This window comes from Sciurus vulgaris (assembly GCF_902686455.1).
Source record: "Sciurus vulgaris genome assembly, chromosome: 9".
Lineage (NCBI taxonomy): Eukaryota > Metazoa > Chordata > Mammalia > Rodentia > Sciuridae > Sciurus > Sciurus vulgaris.
The window spans coordinates 51,819,052-51,837,084 of NC_136469.1; the positions used below are offsets into that span (position 1 = coordinate 51,819,052).

The 18,033-nt window shown below is 39.9% G+C and overlaps 1 protein-coding gene across 1 annotated transcript in view; it reads left to right on the forward strand.

The window, feature by feature from the left end:
* The first annotated feature begins 13,464 nt into the window (after window positions 1–13,464).
* The window catches only part of PAPSS1 (3'-phosphoadenosine 5'-phosphosulfate synthase 1), a 118,934-nt gene continuing 114,365 nt past the window's right edge, over window positions 13,465–18,033 (forward strand). Inside the window, exon 1 of the mRNA XM_079154729.1 lies at window positions 13,465–13,619. Coding sequence (XP_079010855.1) covers window positions 13,560–13,619 — 60 coding nt within the window. The 5' untranslated portion in view covers window positions 13,465–13,559. The remainder of the gene's footprint in view (window positions 13,620–18,033) is intronic.

Consider the following 18,033-nt stretch of genomic DNA (forward strand, 5'->3'; position numbering starts at 1 on the left):
CTGGCTGATAAAAGGTTTTTAAATACATATTTTCATGTTATCCTGAGAAGTTTTGTTTCAAATCCAAAGTAAAAACTCACTTTACATATTTAAATTCTCATTCTACAAATCTGCTTTTGTTATTTTCACTTACTAAAATAACTATGTGGAATAATTCTGTGTGAATATCAGAAAGTCCTGTCCAAGGATAATCAAGAAGACTGCAGCTTTATTGCAGGAAGTGAAAAGCTGTGAGTTAGGATCGTGGGCATCTTTGTGGTGAGCCCAAAATGGGGAGGATTTGAGCTATTGCAACATTGGAAGGCAGCATCTGGGCTTCTAGGGTCTTGTTTGAAACAAATGTGTGGGTTTTCCAGAACGCTACATTGCAAAAACACAGGCAATTGTGAACTACTGAGTATTCTGGACATCCAGGGAAGAAAAGATCAGAAGAGGAAAGGAGGGGAGAAGAGGAGGAGAACCATGTACATTTTACATTCTGAGCGGCAAATGATTGCTTATCTTCAAGCTTGTAAATAACAGGATAATGTTCTATGACTAAAATTATGGACTCAATTTTATGTTAGGAATTTATAATTTCCTAATTGCCATGGAGACTGGTTGTAGCATAAACAAGCACATGTGCTTTTAAATTAGATTTGCTTCTTACAAACAAATAGATGCCTCAAGCTCAATTTTTTCTTAGTTCCTTATTGTATGAAGGTATTTTAGTTTTGCTTACTGTAAGAAATATGCACAATTAAATTGGTTTTCTGTGAATAAATATTTCATAACTTTTCTTATTTGACTTTTGATTTTTACTAATAAAAAGGTTATTTGCAAAAGGCAAATGACTGTAATAAGCTGAAATTACGTAAGTATTTATAGATGATACAATGTATTTCCTCTAAAATGTGTCACTTCTGAAGCATAAGCTTGTGCTTATAAATGTAATTTAGGCACAATACATTGCTTATGCAGTAGTTTTTTCAAAATAATAGATATATTTTGTTTACTTATTGCTGCATAATAAATTACCTCAACACTTAGTAGTTTAAGACAGTGCTATGCGTTGAATGTGGTTTGCCTTCCAAAGATTCATGTGCAGGAACATTGGCTCCAGTGTGGAAATGTCCAGAGATGGTGGAACTTTTGAGAAGTGAGGCCTAGTGGGGAGGTAATTAGGTTGGGGAGTCAACATCCTTGGAAGAATTAATACCCTTATTACAGAAGTGGGTTAGGTGTTGTGGAATTGGATTGGTTACCTCAAGAGCAGGTTGTCATACAGTGAGTTCACCTTTCTTGACTAGCTCTCCTTCTTTTCTCACTTCCTCTCTGGCGGTGTGACTTTTCTCCTACATGTGTTCCGTGTGAAGCTGTCCTTCCTGAGGTCCTCACCAGAAGCTAATGCCAGCACCATGCTTATGGATCTTGAGAACTGTGAGCTAAATAAACCTCTGTTCTTTATCAAGTACTAGACTCTGGTATTTTCATTACAGAAACATAAAATGAACTAAAATAAACATTGCCCATTTTGTTATCTCCCACAATTTTGTGGGCAAGGAATTTGGCCAGGGTATACAGAGATAATGTGCCTCTCTCTCACTTGGTAATTACTGGGACTGAATCATCCACGATGGTTTCTTCAGTTACATGTCTACCACATCAGCTATGATGGCTCAAGTGAATGGGTCTGGATAGAATTATCAACTGAGGTCATATATCTGGAAATTTAGTTCTTCCTGAAAGGTTTATTTTCTCTTTCTTCATGTGGCCTCTTCATGGATATTTTTCTAGCAAGGTAGCCATACTTTTTCTTTTTTTTTCTGGTACTAGGGATTGAACCCAGAGGCACTTTGCCACTGAGCTACATCCCCAGCCCTTTTTATTTTTTATTTTGAGACAAGATCTCTGTAAGTTGCCCAGTCTGGCCTCCAACTTGTGATCACTTTGCCTTAGTCCAATGAGTCACTGAGACTCAGTGAGCCATCGTACCTGGCAAGTATGTGTGTATTTGCATATATAAAATGTTTGCTACACAGTTATTTTAAAAATTTTATTATATCCTCATTTTTAAAAAATTCTTCATTTCATTTGGTAGTCATACTGCTTTCAAGACTAATCTTGGAACTGACACACATTCACTCCTGCCCTATTTTGTATACTAGGAAAGTCACAGCCTGGATTCAGTGTGGACAAGGACTATATAAGAGTACCAGGAGGTGTGGTTCAGTGTGACTTCCTGGACCCTCAATTGTATACCCAAGTGTTTCTCAAGATGTATGTTTCATATAATCTGAAATATAAATGCTTTTTTGAAATAGCACCAGTATAATAAGTTCTGAAGACAGTGCAAACTTTACCTGTTCTGTGGTATTTCTACTGAAGAAACTTTGGGAAACCCTGGTCTATTATGTGAAAACTAGAATAACAGATTCTCCAATGATAATGAATTTAATCAGAAATAGCAGAACACTGCAATGAGATTACACATGCCATAGTGAACTGTGGGCGAGGCCTGGGAGGGAAAGCAGGATGAGGTGTTTTTTGGGGGGGTTGTACCAGGGATTAAACTCAGGAGAACTCCACCACTGAGCCACTGTTATGGAATGCAGGAAAATTATAAACCACCATACACATTGAGCCAAATTGAAAAGGGAAAAGGTTTTTGTTTTTGTTTTTTAATGAGCATGCCAGGTAAGCAGTGTCTGGGGGCAGGCTAATGCCTCAAAGAACTCCCAGCCCCTGGATTTTGGAAATACAGAGTTTATAGAGGCAAAATTCACAAAGCCACAAGGACAATTGAGGCACATGTAGGTCAGAGAAGACCTTGTTGAGACAGATATTTTGATTACATGAGAGAATAGTTTTGATTACACATTTCAGAATCATTTTTGTTATACATCAGGGCACAGTCAGGGATTCAGGAAGATCACACTGTACTGTCAACATAGATACAGTTTCAGGAGGCTGAAAAGAAAATTCTACAAGCAAGTATACAATGGAGTCAGGTCAGAACAAAATGGCATTACTTTGGTTTTTTTCAATTTCACCACATCCCCAGCTGTGTTTTGTATTTTATTTAGAGACAGGGTCTCACTGCATTGCTTAGCTCCTCCCTTTTCCTGAGGCTGGCTTTGAACTCAAGACCTTCTGCCTCAGCCTCCCAAGCTGCTGGGATTACAGGTTTGCACCACTGTGCCTGGTGGAGGATGAGTTTTTAGGTGTAAAGTGAATACAGGTATAGTGTTTTATGGCAAAGAGAACATGAGTCACAGGGGCTTACTGTGGCAGTTGACATAAATTCCTTAGTGAAGGCTGTGTCAGGCAGTTGTTTTTGTGCAACAGAATAGCTGTCCTGGTGACTCACATAGCAGGCTGTAGTCTGGGAAATCCTTGGAAAGTTCTAGTTATAGGAAGGTGTTTTTGTAATATTTCTTATCATAGACATGTGTTCATGAGGACCCTCCTTTCTTAACCTCATTCCTTCCTCCCCTACCTCCTTCCTTCCTTCCTTCTGACCTTCCTAGGGTTTGACACCAGTGGCTCCATTTGCTTCTGACAACTTTCACATATGTAAGAGGGGAGTACAGCCATCTCCTCTTATCTGAGATTTTGCTTTCTATAGTTTCAGTTACCCATGGTCAATCAAGGTCTGGAAATATGAAGTGGAAAATTCCAGAAATAAATAACTTATAAATTTTAAATTGCATGCCCTATTGAGGAGGATAATGAAATCTCAGGCCATCCTGAACCATCCCACTCCATCCTGCCCAGGATGTGAATCATCATTTTGTCCAGGTTAGCATGCTATCTGCCTGTTAGTCATGTTTAGCTAGCTTGGTTAACAGATCAATTGTCATGGTATCAAAGTGCTTGTTCAAGTGAACTTATTTTACTCAATAATGACTCCAAAGTACAAGAGTATTGGTTTCTATCAATTTGGATATACCAAAGAGAAGCTGTGGAGTGTTTCTCTTAAGTGAAAAGGTAAAAGTTTTTAAGGAAAGAAAGAAAAATTGTATACTGAGGTTGCTAAGATCTATAGTAAGAACAAAGTATAATATATACAGGGTACAGTGTTCTCCCTAGTTTCAGTCATTCACTTGGGACATATCCCCCATGGAAAATAGAGGACTACTATGTGTGATTCCAAGTTTCTTCCTGGCTCACAGCTCTATCTAGGTGCTTCTTCTTCTTCTTTATCTTTTTTTTTTTTTTTTGTAAGTTTAAAAAAATTTTTTTTTGTAGTTGTAGATGGACACCAAGCCTTTATTTTATTTGTTTATTTTTATGTGGTGCTAAGGATCGAATCCAGTGCCTCACATGGGCTAGGCAGGCACTCCGCCATTGTGCTACAGCCCCAGCCCCTAGGTGCTTCTTAATGAGGAGGTCATTGCATTAAATTAGATGAGCATATCTTGTGGTCACAGGTGTCTACACCCAAATGAGCACCTGACCCGAAGGCAGCCAGTTACAGCTAAGCCAGCTACTCTTGGGGGAACTGGCAGAAGACCTGTTATCAACATGGGCAACGTCAATTGGATTGCTATAAGCAGACCAAATTATATCCTCCCTTGGGTTGCCTGAATTAGAGAAAAGTAGTGAGTTAGTTGGTAGGGGTAGGAGCAGTAGAAGCAGAAGCAGAAGCTGAGAATAATTATATTCATTATATGGAATCCTCAGGGGCTGTGTCTTCATAATTCTGGTTGTGTGGCTTCTGGGAACACCTTCTCTTTTCCTTTTCCCCCCCATCTTTAGTGTGAAACCCCATTTAGTTGGGTGTGGTGGTACATGGTTGTAATCCCAATGACTCTGGAGGTTGAGGCAGGAGGAATGCAAATTTAAGGCCAGCCTGAACAACTTAGTGAGACCCTGTCTCAAAATAAAAAAATAAAAAGGGTTTGGGACGTAGCTCAGTGGAGTCCCTGGGTTCAATTCTTAGTACCCAAAACAAAAACAAAACAAAACAAAAAACATTAACTGAGGTTATCTCAGAAAGAGTCCAACTAAACATAAGATCAAGGAGAGAGGCCTATACTTTCTTAGAAATGAAACAGTTAGTTGTTCAGTCAAGCAACAAGTACTACTGTAGTATGTCCCTTCACAAGCATGCAAGCCTGTGGGCACCCTTACTGGGGGACCTAATTACCAACGAGATAGGGCAGAATGGCAAGCCAGTGGCTGAGGCAGATTTTTTTCAACTGTTAGAGGAAACTGGTCAATAGCTGCAAAAGAAAATGAATTTAGATGAGAATTTTTCTTTAAGGGATCTCTGAAATACATGCCCCAAATTTTAGTTCTGAGCATGTTAACCTCCCAATGACTAGCAGAAAGGAATAAGAGGACATTAATTCTAGAAGGAAGGTGACAAGTTGCAGGAGGGAGAACATAGACACCAGTTAAGCTAGAACTGCTGCACCATTTTTAGCTACTTGCTTAAACAGATGTTCTAGAGAATAATGGAAAACTAGGAGAAAGGTTCACAGGTATGCCCCAAATCTATGACTATGGTGGAGTAAAAATGCATCCACTCTCTAAGGTATTGTTAGGAGGAAGGAGCAGGGAACAGCATCCAGATACTTCAAGTTAATTCACTTTAAGTCTGTGGACAGAGGAGAAGAGAAATTGATACAGCAACACCAAGTAAATCACCTGGTAGGGCTGCATTTTGCGTCAGGGGGAAGAAAACTATGTTCAGATGCAAGTGGTCACCAGAACTTGCTTGCTGCTATTTGGAAAGGCTCAGTGGATGCTGAGTATCAGGGAATTTAGCACAAGAGAGAAATATATATGCTCTGAGGTATCAAGATTATTTCCTTCTTTTTAAATAGCCTTTATTTTTTTAGGACAGTTTTAGACTTGCAGAAAAATTAAGCATGTAATATAGAGAATTCCTATATACCCCCACATCCTGTTTTCCTTATGCTATAGTTTGGATCAGAAATGTTCCCCAAAGGCTCAAGAATTGAAGGATTAGTCCCCAGCCTGTGGCATGACTGGGAGGTGGTGGGACCTTTAAGAGGTAGGGCCAAGTGGAAGGAACTTGGGTGAATGGGGGGCATGCCCTTGAGTAGGATATTGGGACTCCAGCCTCTTCCTGTCTTTCTCTGTTGTTCTGCAGCTGCAGTGAAGCAGCTTAATCTGCCATGCACTCCCACCATGATGTTCTGCCCTGGTACAGGCCCATACCACCATGGACTGAAAACTCTGGAATTGAGAGCCAAAACAAACTTTTTCCCCTTCAAATTGATTTTCTCAGGTATTTTGTCACAGTGATGAAAATTTGAATAATATAACTTACTATTAACATCTTACTTTAGTATAGTTACATTTAATGAACCACTGTGGATACATTGTTGTTAACTGAAGTCCACAGTTAATGACACAGTTTATTGATTTTCTTACCTTTGACCTAAAGTCTTTTTTGGTTCCAGGATCCCATCTAAGATATCACAATGCATTTCGCTGATATGTCTCATTAGGCTCTTCTTGGCAAAGAATTTCTTAGCTTTTCCTTATTAATGGTAATCTCAACAGTTTGAAGAGTATTAGGGATTTTATAGGGCTTCCCACTTCTGGAATTTGTCTGATAATTTTCCTATGATTTAACTGAGGTTATGGGAGGAAGATTGCAGAGACGAAGCATCATTTTCATCATATCATATCAAGGTTATATGCTCTCCACTTTTAGTCACTGTTGATCATTTGGTTGATGTAGTGTTTGTCAGTTTTCTTTATAAACAGTTACTCTTTTTCTGTTTTTATAATGTACTATTTGGAAGCACAGTTCATATTTAAGGAACAGGAAATTTTGTCCCTTCTCCTTTAGCGTATTTAAATTGTTTTGGAATTCTGCATGGGACACATGTCTCTTCTCTCTCATTTATTTATTCAGTCATTTATTTATATTAGTCTAGACTTACAGATATTTATTTTATACTCTGATAATACAATCCTACTTTATTTTGTTGCTCAAATTGTTCCAACTTTGACCTCCTAGAGCTCTTTCAGTTGGCTCTTGTGCTTCTTGGAGAGACCCATGAGAATAGGGTGGCTTTTTGTTTGTTCTTGCTCTTTTTTTCTTTCTTATAGTTCAATGTGCTCCAGGCTCACCCTAAATATTTCCTGTCCTACTCCTGCCATTTCTCCAAGGAGCACCAATTCTTTTGATTGCAAATGGTATTAGAAATGATTTTGGCATTTCTAAGTATTGTATTATTAGAAACATCAAGATATGAGTGTCAGGTGTACTTATTGTTACTGGGGTGTCATTCTTTTAAGCCCTCTCCCCCTGGCAGAGCAAAGAAATATATGTGGATATGCTAATTGTTTATATACACACATACAAAATATTTTATATGTAAGCAGTTGTACATTAAGCACATATACATAAATGTTTTTATACATAATCATCTGTATCTATATTAAGCTAAACATGAGTTCTTCCTAATGTCTTCAACTTGAATACACTATTGGATTAAGTCATTTTAGTCTCCTTCCTACCTTGCTCATCTGTCAATTCTCATTCCAACACTGAAAAACTTGACTTTCACCAGGTGCTATCTATTTGCTTAATTGTTTAATTCCATTATACATGTATAGCAGTATGAAAATTGTTAAACTGTACTTCAGTAGAAAATCACTTTATCAACTAGAGTTCAGTGCTTATGTACAGTTCTTTTTGCTTTTAATCCCAGAGACTCCACTCATTTCCACATTTACTTAGGCCAATACCCTTCCCCCTACTTCTTAGTGAGGTTGTAAGGAAAAGGAAGGGATGGAGGAATGATTTACACAATAAAAGGTACTTAAATATATAGTATACTTCTTAAATTGATAAGACTTAATTGTACTGTCTAGGGCACCTTTAAATGGTGGAACTAAAAATATAAAACAAGGAAATTATTACTATAAAAATAATCACATAAGAAATTTTCAAAATAAAACAAATAAACAAAAATTCAAAAAACTTACACTACACTTGTAGGCAAAGATTGGTTTCTAGACTTGGGATGATTGGACACAGTACATAACAGTGATCTCTGAGAGATAGGAAACAGATAAAGTAAGCCCTATAATTGCCCCAGTTTACTTTTTGCAGAGAGTTTTCAGGCCACAGTGCAGGGAGGGTGAACCCAGGTGAAAATGCATATTACCTCTGGGCTAAAGAGATGGAGCAACAAGTGTAATAGACAGGAGGTGGCAGGGGCAGGGTGGCGCAGCGAGCATGCATCACACAGAGAGCTCTAGGGAATGTAGAAAGTACATCTGAACAAAGGCAAGCGAGGAAACTAATGTAGATCAGGGAAAATACTACCTAGAGGGAATGGAGGAGCAAGTGCCAGCAGAGAGTTTGTGTTTCCACCAAAGTGAGGAAACCATGACATTGGTCAAAGTACTCAATGAATGTTCTGAGTGGCGGGGAAAAATTAAGGATAGAATACTGCTCTTCTACAAATAAAAATTTCCTCCAAACTTTTTTAAAGTAACATTTTAGTAATAAAGATGAATTTTAAAGCATTTTAAAATAAGCTTAAACATGCATCAATTCCTAAAATATTCAGAGGTAGAAGGGGAGGAAGGGGGTGACTATAGTGGGGAAAGCATACAAAATAGAGTCTGGGGACCAAGAAGGGGAGGTCTGGGCCTTTTGACAAGGGAAGGGTGCTGGGTCCAGGTATGACAGAAGGAGCCTCTCCCAGGTTCATGCTAGAGGAAGAGAGGAGCTGGCCTGTGCACAGGCATCAGGTTACAGTGTGAGCTTCCTAAATGTGATGGGAACCAACAACGAGAAGGTGGGACAGGTAACAGCAGCAGAGGCCAGATCAGAGGTGGGCCTGGAGGGTCCCTGTGCCCTTTAAAATGATGAACGATAAACTGAGGAGTGCAGTGTCTGAAGATCACCCAAGCAGCATAGCATCAGGAATGGATTAGGAGGTGCTTCTGCCAACAGAATTGCCCCATGAGGCACTGACACCATGGCTGCAAGGGGATCCAATGGAGGTTTAGCTCATTCCCCAAATTTCATTAAGAATTCTTCTTTTTGTGCTTTCCCCAAAAGCTGGTGACTCAGTGAAAACCCATTGTTTGCCAACAATGTCGCTGCACAACGAAAGTTCTTAAAATTAACTTTTTTCTTCCTCTGGTTTATTTCACTTAAAATGATAGACTCCAGGTTCATCTATGTTGTGACAAATGACAGGATTTCCCTTCTGTTGAGACTGAAAAGTTTTCTACTCTACATACAACTGTATTTTCTTACCCATTCTTCTGATGGGCACTTAGGCTAATTGCATATCATTTCTATTTGAATAATGCTGCAGAAAGCTTGGGAGTGCAAGTATGGGTTCAAAATACTGACTTCATTGCCATGGGTTGTAAGCACCAAAGTGGAGCTGCTGGAACACAGGTGTTTTAGTCAGCTTTTTTTTTTTTTTTTTTAATAATTTTTTTAGATGTTGATGGACCTTTATTTTATTCATTTATTTATATGTGGTGCTGAGAATTGAACTGAGTACCTCACACATGCTAGGCAAGTGGTCTACCACTGAGCTACAACCCCAGTCTCTAGGCAGTTTTTTTTTTTTTTTTTTGCCACTCCTTTGAACTTTTTTGGTTACCTGTGTGCAAATAAAAAGAAAATTATTGTGAAAGCAGTGTTGAAAGAGTTTTTCAGGATGGATTTGGAAGGTCATTAGGAAGTAGGACTCATGCATGTCTTCAGATACTGCTGGGGATATGAACTTTGGTCCCCTTTACCCTTTGACTACAGGCATCTGGAATGACCAGAATAACTTGACAATTATAGTGTGCCCAGTGGCTCAAGATGCACATCAAGAGGTTATCGGACTCTTGCTTTATGGACATCTCCATTCAATTTATACATTCTTTTCTCTATATTTCATTCATCTGCTAGCCCCTGTTCCTTCTCAAAATTCAATAGCCCATAAGCTCTCACTTTCCCTGTCTTCCTTGTAACAATAGCTGGGGGTTCAAGAAAGTCTGAAGGACACCTTTACTTTGAGCTTCCAGGTTCTTAGCTCCTTCACAGGAAAGATTTTAAGTACAAGTCAGGTCTTAATAGCAAAGAAGGAAGTTAATTACAGAAAGAAGGAATTCTCTCAGAGCAGAATTCAGGCAATCTCAAGAGTGAGAGGTGCCACTAGGGCTTGCTGAAGGTTAAGTTTTTATTAGAGTCCTCAACTAGGTGGAATATATATGGGCTTCTCCTGTGGCTGGAAAATATTGAGAAAGAAAGATTGTGTTTCCCCATTAGGGGGTCTCATCTGGTGTGTAGGTTTCAGCTTACATCAATGTCCTTGATGATTGGGTGGTCCAATCAGGTTAGCCCTTATCCTTAACAGGTTAATGACTTTTTTCTATTGAGGTCTTGTTCTTATTTTACTAACATTCCAGAAAACTTACAAGGAACTGGAAAGTTACAAAGTAATTTACAGGGTATTTAGTAAATCCTTATATTCTATCCCTATTCTGTCCCTTAGACTCCTTCGTTTGGGTCATGAGTTATTTATGAGTTGATTATTCAATTGTTTATCAGGGATATTTTTCCTTTAGAGACTCAGTGTTATCTCTGTATCCCTACATTTATATTTTACTTGGAAAATTGATTCAGAGCTATGTGAACCTGTGTCTTATTAAACTGCAATTCCCAAGACCACAAATAAAGTCCTTTTCACTTTTGCAGTTTTTTAGTTTGGATTAATTGACACCTGAAATACATTAATTGCAGGGGAAGGAGGTTAAATGTTTAATTATTTTTCTTTATTTACCAGTTTTCAAGATGTTGGTTTGCCAGTGTCTTCCAAGGGCATAATAAGTTCTTAAATTATCATCTTTATGAATTCCCAGATTTAAACATATTTGATATGTTTCAATATCTTGTAGTTATCCCATTAATGGTCTAATTGTGCCCTCTTTGACATGGAAAACTTCTTTAAGTTGATTTCTGAGTCCTTTTGACATACTTCCAGTGGTTATTGCTAGTTTTCCTATTTCTGGTCTGACATGATATATCAGACTTGTTTGCATGACCCATGTCTGAAATTACAAATTTGATTTGACAGTATCAATGTAAACTTACACTTTATACCTTAAAAATAGTCTTCAACCAAGCATAGAAATCAGGATCAACTCACAAGCCATGAGCACTCCGAGAGCCTAGATTGTGATATCCAAGTACCATTTTCCTTTATAGGAACCAGTACTAAGTTGGGGAACTAACATTCCAAATGTAGTATAGTTTTCTTTTCTGAATCTTGGGATCCTCTTTTTAGCCAGTTCTTGTTATTGCCAGAATTCAGAATTATACTCAAATTCAGTTTGATATATGGACCTTATAAAAAGCATCTTCTAGTAAAAGCTAAAGAAAACCATTGACATTTTAAGAGGTAGAGTAACAAGATCAGATTTCTATTTCAGAAGTACCATCCTAAGAGCAGTATTAAGATTGGAGTAGGTGGCACAGAAATGAAGAGCAGTTGCACAGATAGGGCAGGTCCAGTGAAGGGGCTTAGTGATGATTCAGTTTGGACATGGAGGTGCCTGATTTGAGACAGTAGCAGTGGCGTAAATAAATAGTGGGCTAATTTCTAATTTGCAGCAGCCACAAATAAAGTCCTTTTCACATTTGCAGTTTTTGAGTTTGGATTAATTGACCCCTGACATACAGTTATTGCAGGGGAAGGAGGTAAATGTTTAATTATTTTCCTTTATTTGTCAGTTTTCAAGATGTTGGTTTGCCAGTGTCTTCCAAGGGTATAAGAGGTTCTTAAATTATCATCTTTATGAACCCCTAGATTTAAACATATTTGCTATGTTTAAACATATTTGATGTGTGTGTGTAAATTGGGTACACAGGGTGAGAACTGCAAATAACTCTCTTGGTACCAGGGGCAAGTTGTGGAAAAGAGAGCTCAGAGTTAGAGGGATGAATGGAAGAGTAGAGAACTGGTGGAGGAAACCACTTCCCAGCCCATCCTATGAACTAGTCTGGGAATAATTAGATAAATTTGAAGATGACCTTCAGAGGTGGGCATTATACTCTGGGATATGAGGGGCCATGGAATTCAGTCCTCTAAGGATTTCCTAGTAATACAGATGCCCCTTTTAGACCAGGAAAGGGGCAAGAAGCATTGCACCCAAAATTTCTTTTATAAAGTGGGGTCTACAATTGGGGTGGGAGGCATTTTACAAATAATCACTAATCCTGGCTGAGAAATTCATTATTATTATTACTACTATTACTACTACTACTAGGGATGGAACCCGGGGGCACTTAATCACTGAGTCACATCCCCAGCCCCCCTTTTAAGAAATATTTTTTTGTAGTTGTAGACGGACAGCATACCTTCATTATTTTTATTATTTTTAAAAAATATCTTGCTAAGGATGGAACCCACTGCCTCAGGTATTCTCGGCAAGTGCTCTGTCACTGAGCTACACTCCCAGCAAACCCTGCCTATCCCCCACCCTTTTAAATTTTTTATTTTGAGACAGAGTCTTACTAAGTTGCTTAAAGCTTAGTTAAGTTGCTGAGGCTGGCTTTGAACTTGCAATCCTCCTTCCTCAGCCTCCTGAGTGTTGGGCTTACAGGCCTGCACCACTGCGTCCTGTGAGCAATTAACTACTGATATCAAAGAATGGGGCATTGGAATCAGACATAACTTTTCCATGTTCATATATGAATACATCACCAGTGAAACTCCACATCATGTACAAGAATGGGATCCTAATTAGATTAAGTTATACTCCATGTATGTATGTCAAAAGACACTCTATTGTCATGTATATCTTAAAAAAATATGGGGCATTGACTTTTTCAAAAATTGCAAATTGAACAGATCTTTCCCTCTTTTATTGGTGCATTATAATTATAAATAACGGTGCGATTCATTGTCATTGAATAGAATTTTACAGCAAAGCACACATGCAATGAAATGAACTGTTCAGTAAATTAAATTTTCCCTTTGCAAGGCAGAAAATATTTTAAAAACACAGGATGACATGGGCAGAGATGGCGCGACCCATAGGAAGTCACTGACCGGGTTAGTCCAAGAAAAGCTAACCCAGCAGGAGCTCAGGAAAGCGTCTTCCCCAACCCAGTTTAATTGAGAAAGCCTGGGGCGAGGCAAGAAGCGCATCTTTGCTCTTCTTCAGAGGCCTGGCGGCAGACTTGGGAGACGCATTCCTACTCTGTGCGCATGCTCTCCACAGGGTGGAAAGTGGGGTGAGGCCCAGAGGTTCCAGGACGACTTCTCAGGCCCCGCCCTTTTCTCTGGGTCAAGGAGGAGCATGGTGCGCGCTCGCGTGGGTGCGTGCGTGGAGCTCCGCCCCCAGCTCTCGCCCGCCCTCCGCCCCTCCCACATACCTCTGCCCAGGACTCTTCTCAGGCGCGGCACGCCGCGCAGTCCCGGGCCCCGAGCGGCAGCGCGTGCACACGTCAGCGCGCGCCCGCGCCGACGCGAGGAGGCCCCGCCTTGCCGCCCCGCCCCCGCCGGCCTGCCCTCCTGCTACCCTCTAGGCGCCGAGAACCCGGCATCTGCGCGCGCTCCGCAGCCATGGAGATCCCCGGGAGTCTGTGCAAGAAAGTCAAGCTGAGCAATAACGCGCAGAACTGGGTGAGTGGGCGCAGAGGGCCATAGGGCCAGGAGCAGATGCAGCTCTAGAGACCTCTGGCTGCTCATTCGGAGCCGCCACCTCCCTCCTGTCTCCTTTGCATCCTTCCAGGAGCGCGGGGGGATGGGGGTGGGGTAGGGACCGGAGCCGCGGCGCCTCGGGGCTGGGGTGTTTGGTGGCTGCGAGACGCAGAGGCACGGCGCAGGTAGGGGTCTTGGGCTGGTCGCTGCGGACGGTTGGATTCACTTCTGGGCGAAGAACGTCCCCTTCTCCGGGGCCCCGGCTCCGGGAAGGCATTGAGAACAGCCCTTCGTGACTGAGGCGGCGGCTGATAAAAGCTGGGACCCCGACGAGAGAGCTGCCTGCTTCCCCTGAGAGGCTTGAGGTCTGCAGAGGAGGCGGAGGCAGGCGCCTTGTGCGCGTTCCTGCGGTTTTTTGGCTCAGGTTTGGGTCCATCTCCACGTCGTTCCATTTCTGAGTTTCAGTGTGAAGGGAGAGTACCCAACAATGTGGCCATTCATTAATCGAAACTGCCCTGAACTGAGCTTCTTTGTGGCTCTGTTTTAAATAGGAATTCTGACAAAAAACAGTTTAATGTCTCGATTCCTGGTGACAGTTAGATGTGGGAAGACTAATGGTTTATACATTTAGCAACGATTGCCAGTTGGCCTTACTGGTCAGATGCTGTGTCCTCAGAAGTTTGTTTCCTTCCGTAATTATTCTTTGGTAAGACAGAGCTAATACTGTAAGCGCGGGGGATGGGGATGGTCCAACTTTGGAGTCTGGAAAGGCACTGGTTTTAAGTTGGATGGAAATTTTTATTTCACAGACTAACAGAATCATGAGGTTTAAATGCAGTCTTGCAAATCATCACTTGCCCTTGGTGAGTCAAAGGAAAAAAAAAAGCTATTTCAGGCGAATGTTCTTTCAAAGTCATTAATTTACCATATCTGTTGCTATGATCAAGGATTCTTGCAGGTTTTCTTTCTCCTTTTAACTTCTCCTCACCTTGTGAGGAGGAAGGAAGATAAATAGTGGATTAGGACATTGGAAAGAGCACTAGACTTCTGGACTGGGCTCCAGTCCAGCTTTGCCATTGACTACCTGCGTAATCTTCAGGAAAGTTACTCTACCTTGAACCACAGCTGAGTTAAGGGAATAATAGTGTGTCCTTCACAAGATTGTTTGTATGAGCAAAGAAGATAATGAATTTGAAAGTACAGCAAAACTATGGCCTTGAAACTCAGACTGGGTTTTGCTTCTGTGACTTTGAGGTATTTCATGGTTAGGGAAATAAGGTTGGCTAAATTGGGGTTTTTACAGATAATTTCAGTTGCACTGTTCATAACTCATTATTCCATTTGCTAAATTAATGTGTAGCCTTTGTACACATCTGTGCCAGACCTGGAGATGAAGAAGGTGGAACTTAGTGGCTTTTGCACGGCGATGAATAGGTTTTTATGAAAAACAGTGAGTGGCAAGACATGGAAGATTTATTGCAATTTAGAGGAGAAATTAGTTAGGCCTGAATGTTTTTGGGAGAGCTTATGGAGGAGCTCAGATTTCTGAGACACAGGGGAACTGTGTTAATAAGTGCTTAGACAGAAGAGACTTGTTTAACTACTATGGGAAGTTTTTGTTAGGAAGTGGAGATAAGATTAAATAGGTAGGGTGAGGCTGGGTTATTCAGTTGTAAATTTGGCTGCAGACTTAATACTTGATTCTGTGGGAGATTTTTTTTTGTGTGTGTGGTGATTGATAATTGGACCCATGATGTCCTACCTGCTGGGCAAGTGCTCTACCACTGAGTTAACCCCAGCCTCTGAGGCCGATTTTTGATGAGACAAGAATTTTTAATTTTCTGACCCTTATAAGTCTTTTCTCTACCCAACAGAACACCCACTTCTCACATATATCTACTGATAGAGGCAAGTGTGAAGAAAACCACATACCTTTAACATTCTCATTACAGGATAAAATTGGTGATCCAGGAAGATGGATCTGCTGAAGAAATGTGTACACTGTTAGAACTTGGACATGAAAGTCTTGAAGTCCAGAAATGTTATGGGAAGGATTAAATGAATTAATACATTTGAGGCATGTCTGGCACCTGAGCACTATTTAAGGCAGTCTTTTTATTGTTCTAGATTCATCCAGTGTGAGCAAGTGAAGGAAGGGTGGGCTAAGGCGGCACTGTGAGGAGATTGTGCAGATGCATGAACAACTTTTGAGGAAGTGTAGGGAAGACCTGACTAAATTCAGTGGATGAAAAGAGAAGAAATATTAAGATGGTCCTGCAGTTTTGATCCAAGGAAGTAGGGAGAATGGTTGAAATGTTTTACTTAAATTAAGTCATTGAATTTTTGCAACATTTTCTGAGGGGAGGAGGCTATCATGAAACAGGGGTTAAAAGCAGGGGCCCTGGAGCTAGCTGACTGAACTTGAATCTGGGCTCAACTGTTTATTATCCACATGATCACATGCTTATTTGGACTGATCACTTAAATTCCCTATACCTGTGTCTTCTTATTTATGAAAGGGGAAACAGTAGCCTCACAGGGATATTGTGAAGCTAAAAGGAGTTAACTCTCACCCTTCTTGTCATCATCCTCTTTATTGCAATTAATTGATGAAAAAACTGAGGCATAGAGGTGTAATAGTTGTTTCGTGGATCCAGTTTTAAGCATGCTGCATTTGAGAGACAGCTTGACTGGAGATAGTCTGTAGAGCATGTTCGTCTAATAGAAATAGGAGCCACATAAGTAACTAAAATTTTTCTAGAACCCACATTAAAAAAGTAAAAAGAAACAGGTGAAATAAATTTCAGTAATATTTTGTTTGGGCAAATATCCAAAATTCTATCACTTCAATGTAAATGTTTTTTGCATAAATATAAGCTCAATAGCATTTGTAGTAAATATAAAGTTATTACTTTTACCTTTGTACTTCCAAATTGAGAGTACATTTTACACTGACACACATTTCAGTTCATACTGGTTATATTTCAGCTACTCAGGAGGGACGTGGGCACCACAGTTGTAGAGATTGAGTTTGTAAAGTAAAGGTCTGATGGTTAGATTTGGATTAGAGAATAGAGAGAGTTGATGGGAGACCAAGAACTAAGCTTTGGGTAATTTCTTCTGTTAAGGAGCAAGTAAAGGAAGTGAATTCTTGGAGAAAACAGGCAGGAGATAGGAAAATACAATGTTGTGGCACTGGGAAATGTTTCGTTTAGTTTTATAGAAAGATGTCTCTATATATGTATAAGAATAGCAAAGCAAAATCAAGAGTCTCCTTGCTCTTGGAAGCTCCTTTTACCTTAGTTTGAAAAAACATCAGATGTAATGAATATCATTCTCTAATTGACTTCCAGTGGGACCAGTTTTCATCTGCGCTTAGTGATGTGTTATTTGGACTGAGAGAAATTTGGAGTATTCAGTTGAGACTCAGATGTCATTCACCCATTTTGTAGGGTTATGTTGAGCTGAATCCCCTACTTGAACTAGCCTTAGGTGAAATTGTGTCCTACTTCCCACCTAAGAGTCTGAAACTCAGTATGACTTTCAGAAGAATGTATAATCTTACTCTGGTTTGTTTTTCCATTAACACCCCTCCTTCCAGTTTCCATAGCATAGCCCAACTTTCCTTCCATACTTTACACCCACATGGTTTTATATTACCCTTCCTCTGCCTGGGATTCCCATAACCCTTTATTGTCAGCTGAGATAAGAGCCTTGGGCTGTTATTACCTAACTGTATGAAATATGTGACCCATGACATTCACTTGCTCATGATCTGAATTGCTTGTGTACTCTCTGCTATTGTCACATATGTGCAATCATATTTCACTATAGGTATTTTTTATCTATACTGACCTCTCCTGATCTAACAGGATGGGAATAAGGGGCAGGGTGTAGAGTAGTTAAGGTGCTTCTGATATTAAAAATCCTTAGATAACTTTCATCTTAGCACAGTTTAAGTAAGGGAACAAAACTGCATATGTGATAGGATTCCAGTTAGTTTTGTCACTTGGGTGATACTGGGCATGTTCCCTTAAGCCCTCTTGTGTTTCAATATCCTCACTGATAATGTCAGGGATTATACTTTACAGTGAGGCTAATCATGCATACCCCATAGGGATGCAGGGAGTTTTAATAAGTTAATATATTTAAAGCACTATGTTTCCTGGCACATGAATCACATATTGTTATTATTTATTAAATCTTTAAATATTTAACCCCTGCTTTGTGTATTCTTTTGTTCCATATACTAGGGATACAGTGGTAGAAAGATTTAGAGAAGGTCCTGTTCTCATGGATATTGCATTCTGCTTGAGAGAAAGTTGATGAAACAAACAAATAAATAGAAGATAATTCTTCCTTTTACCCATTATATCTTTCCCAAAGATTTTGTCCC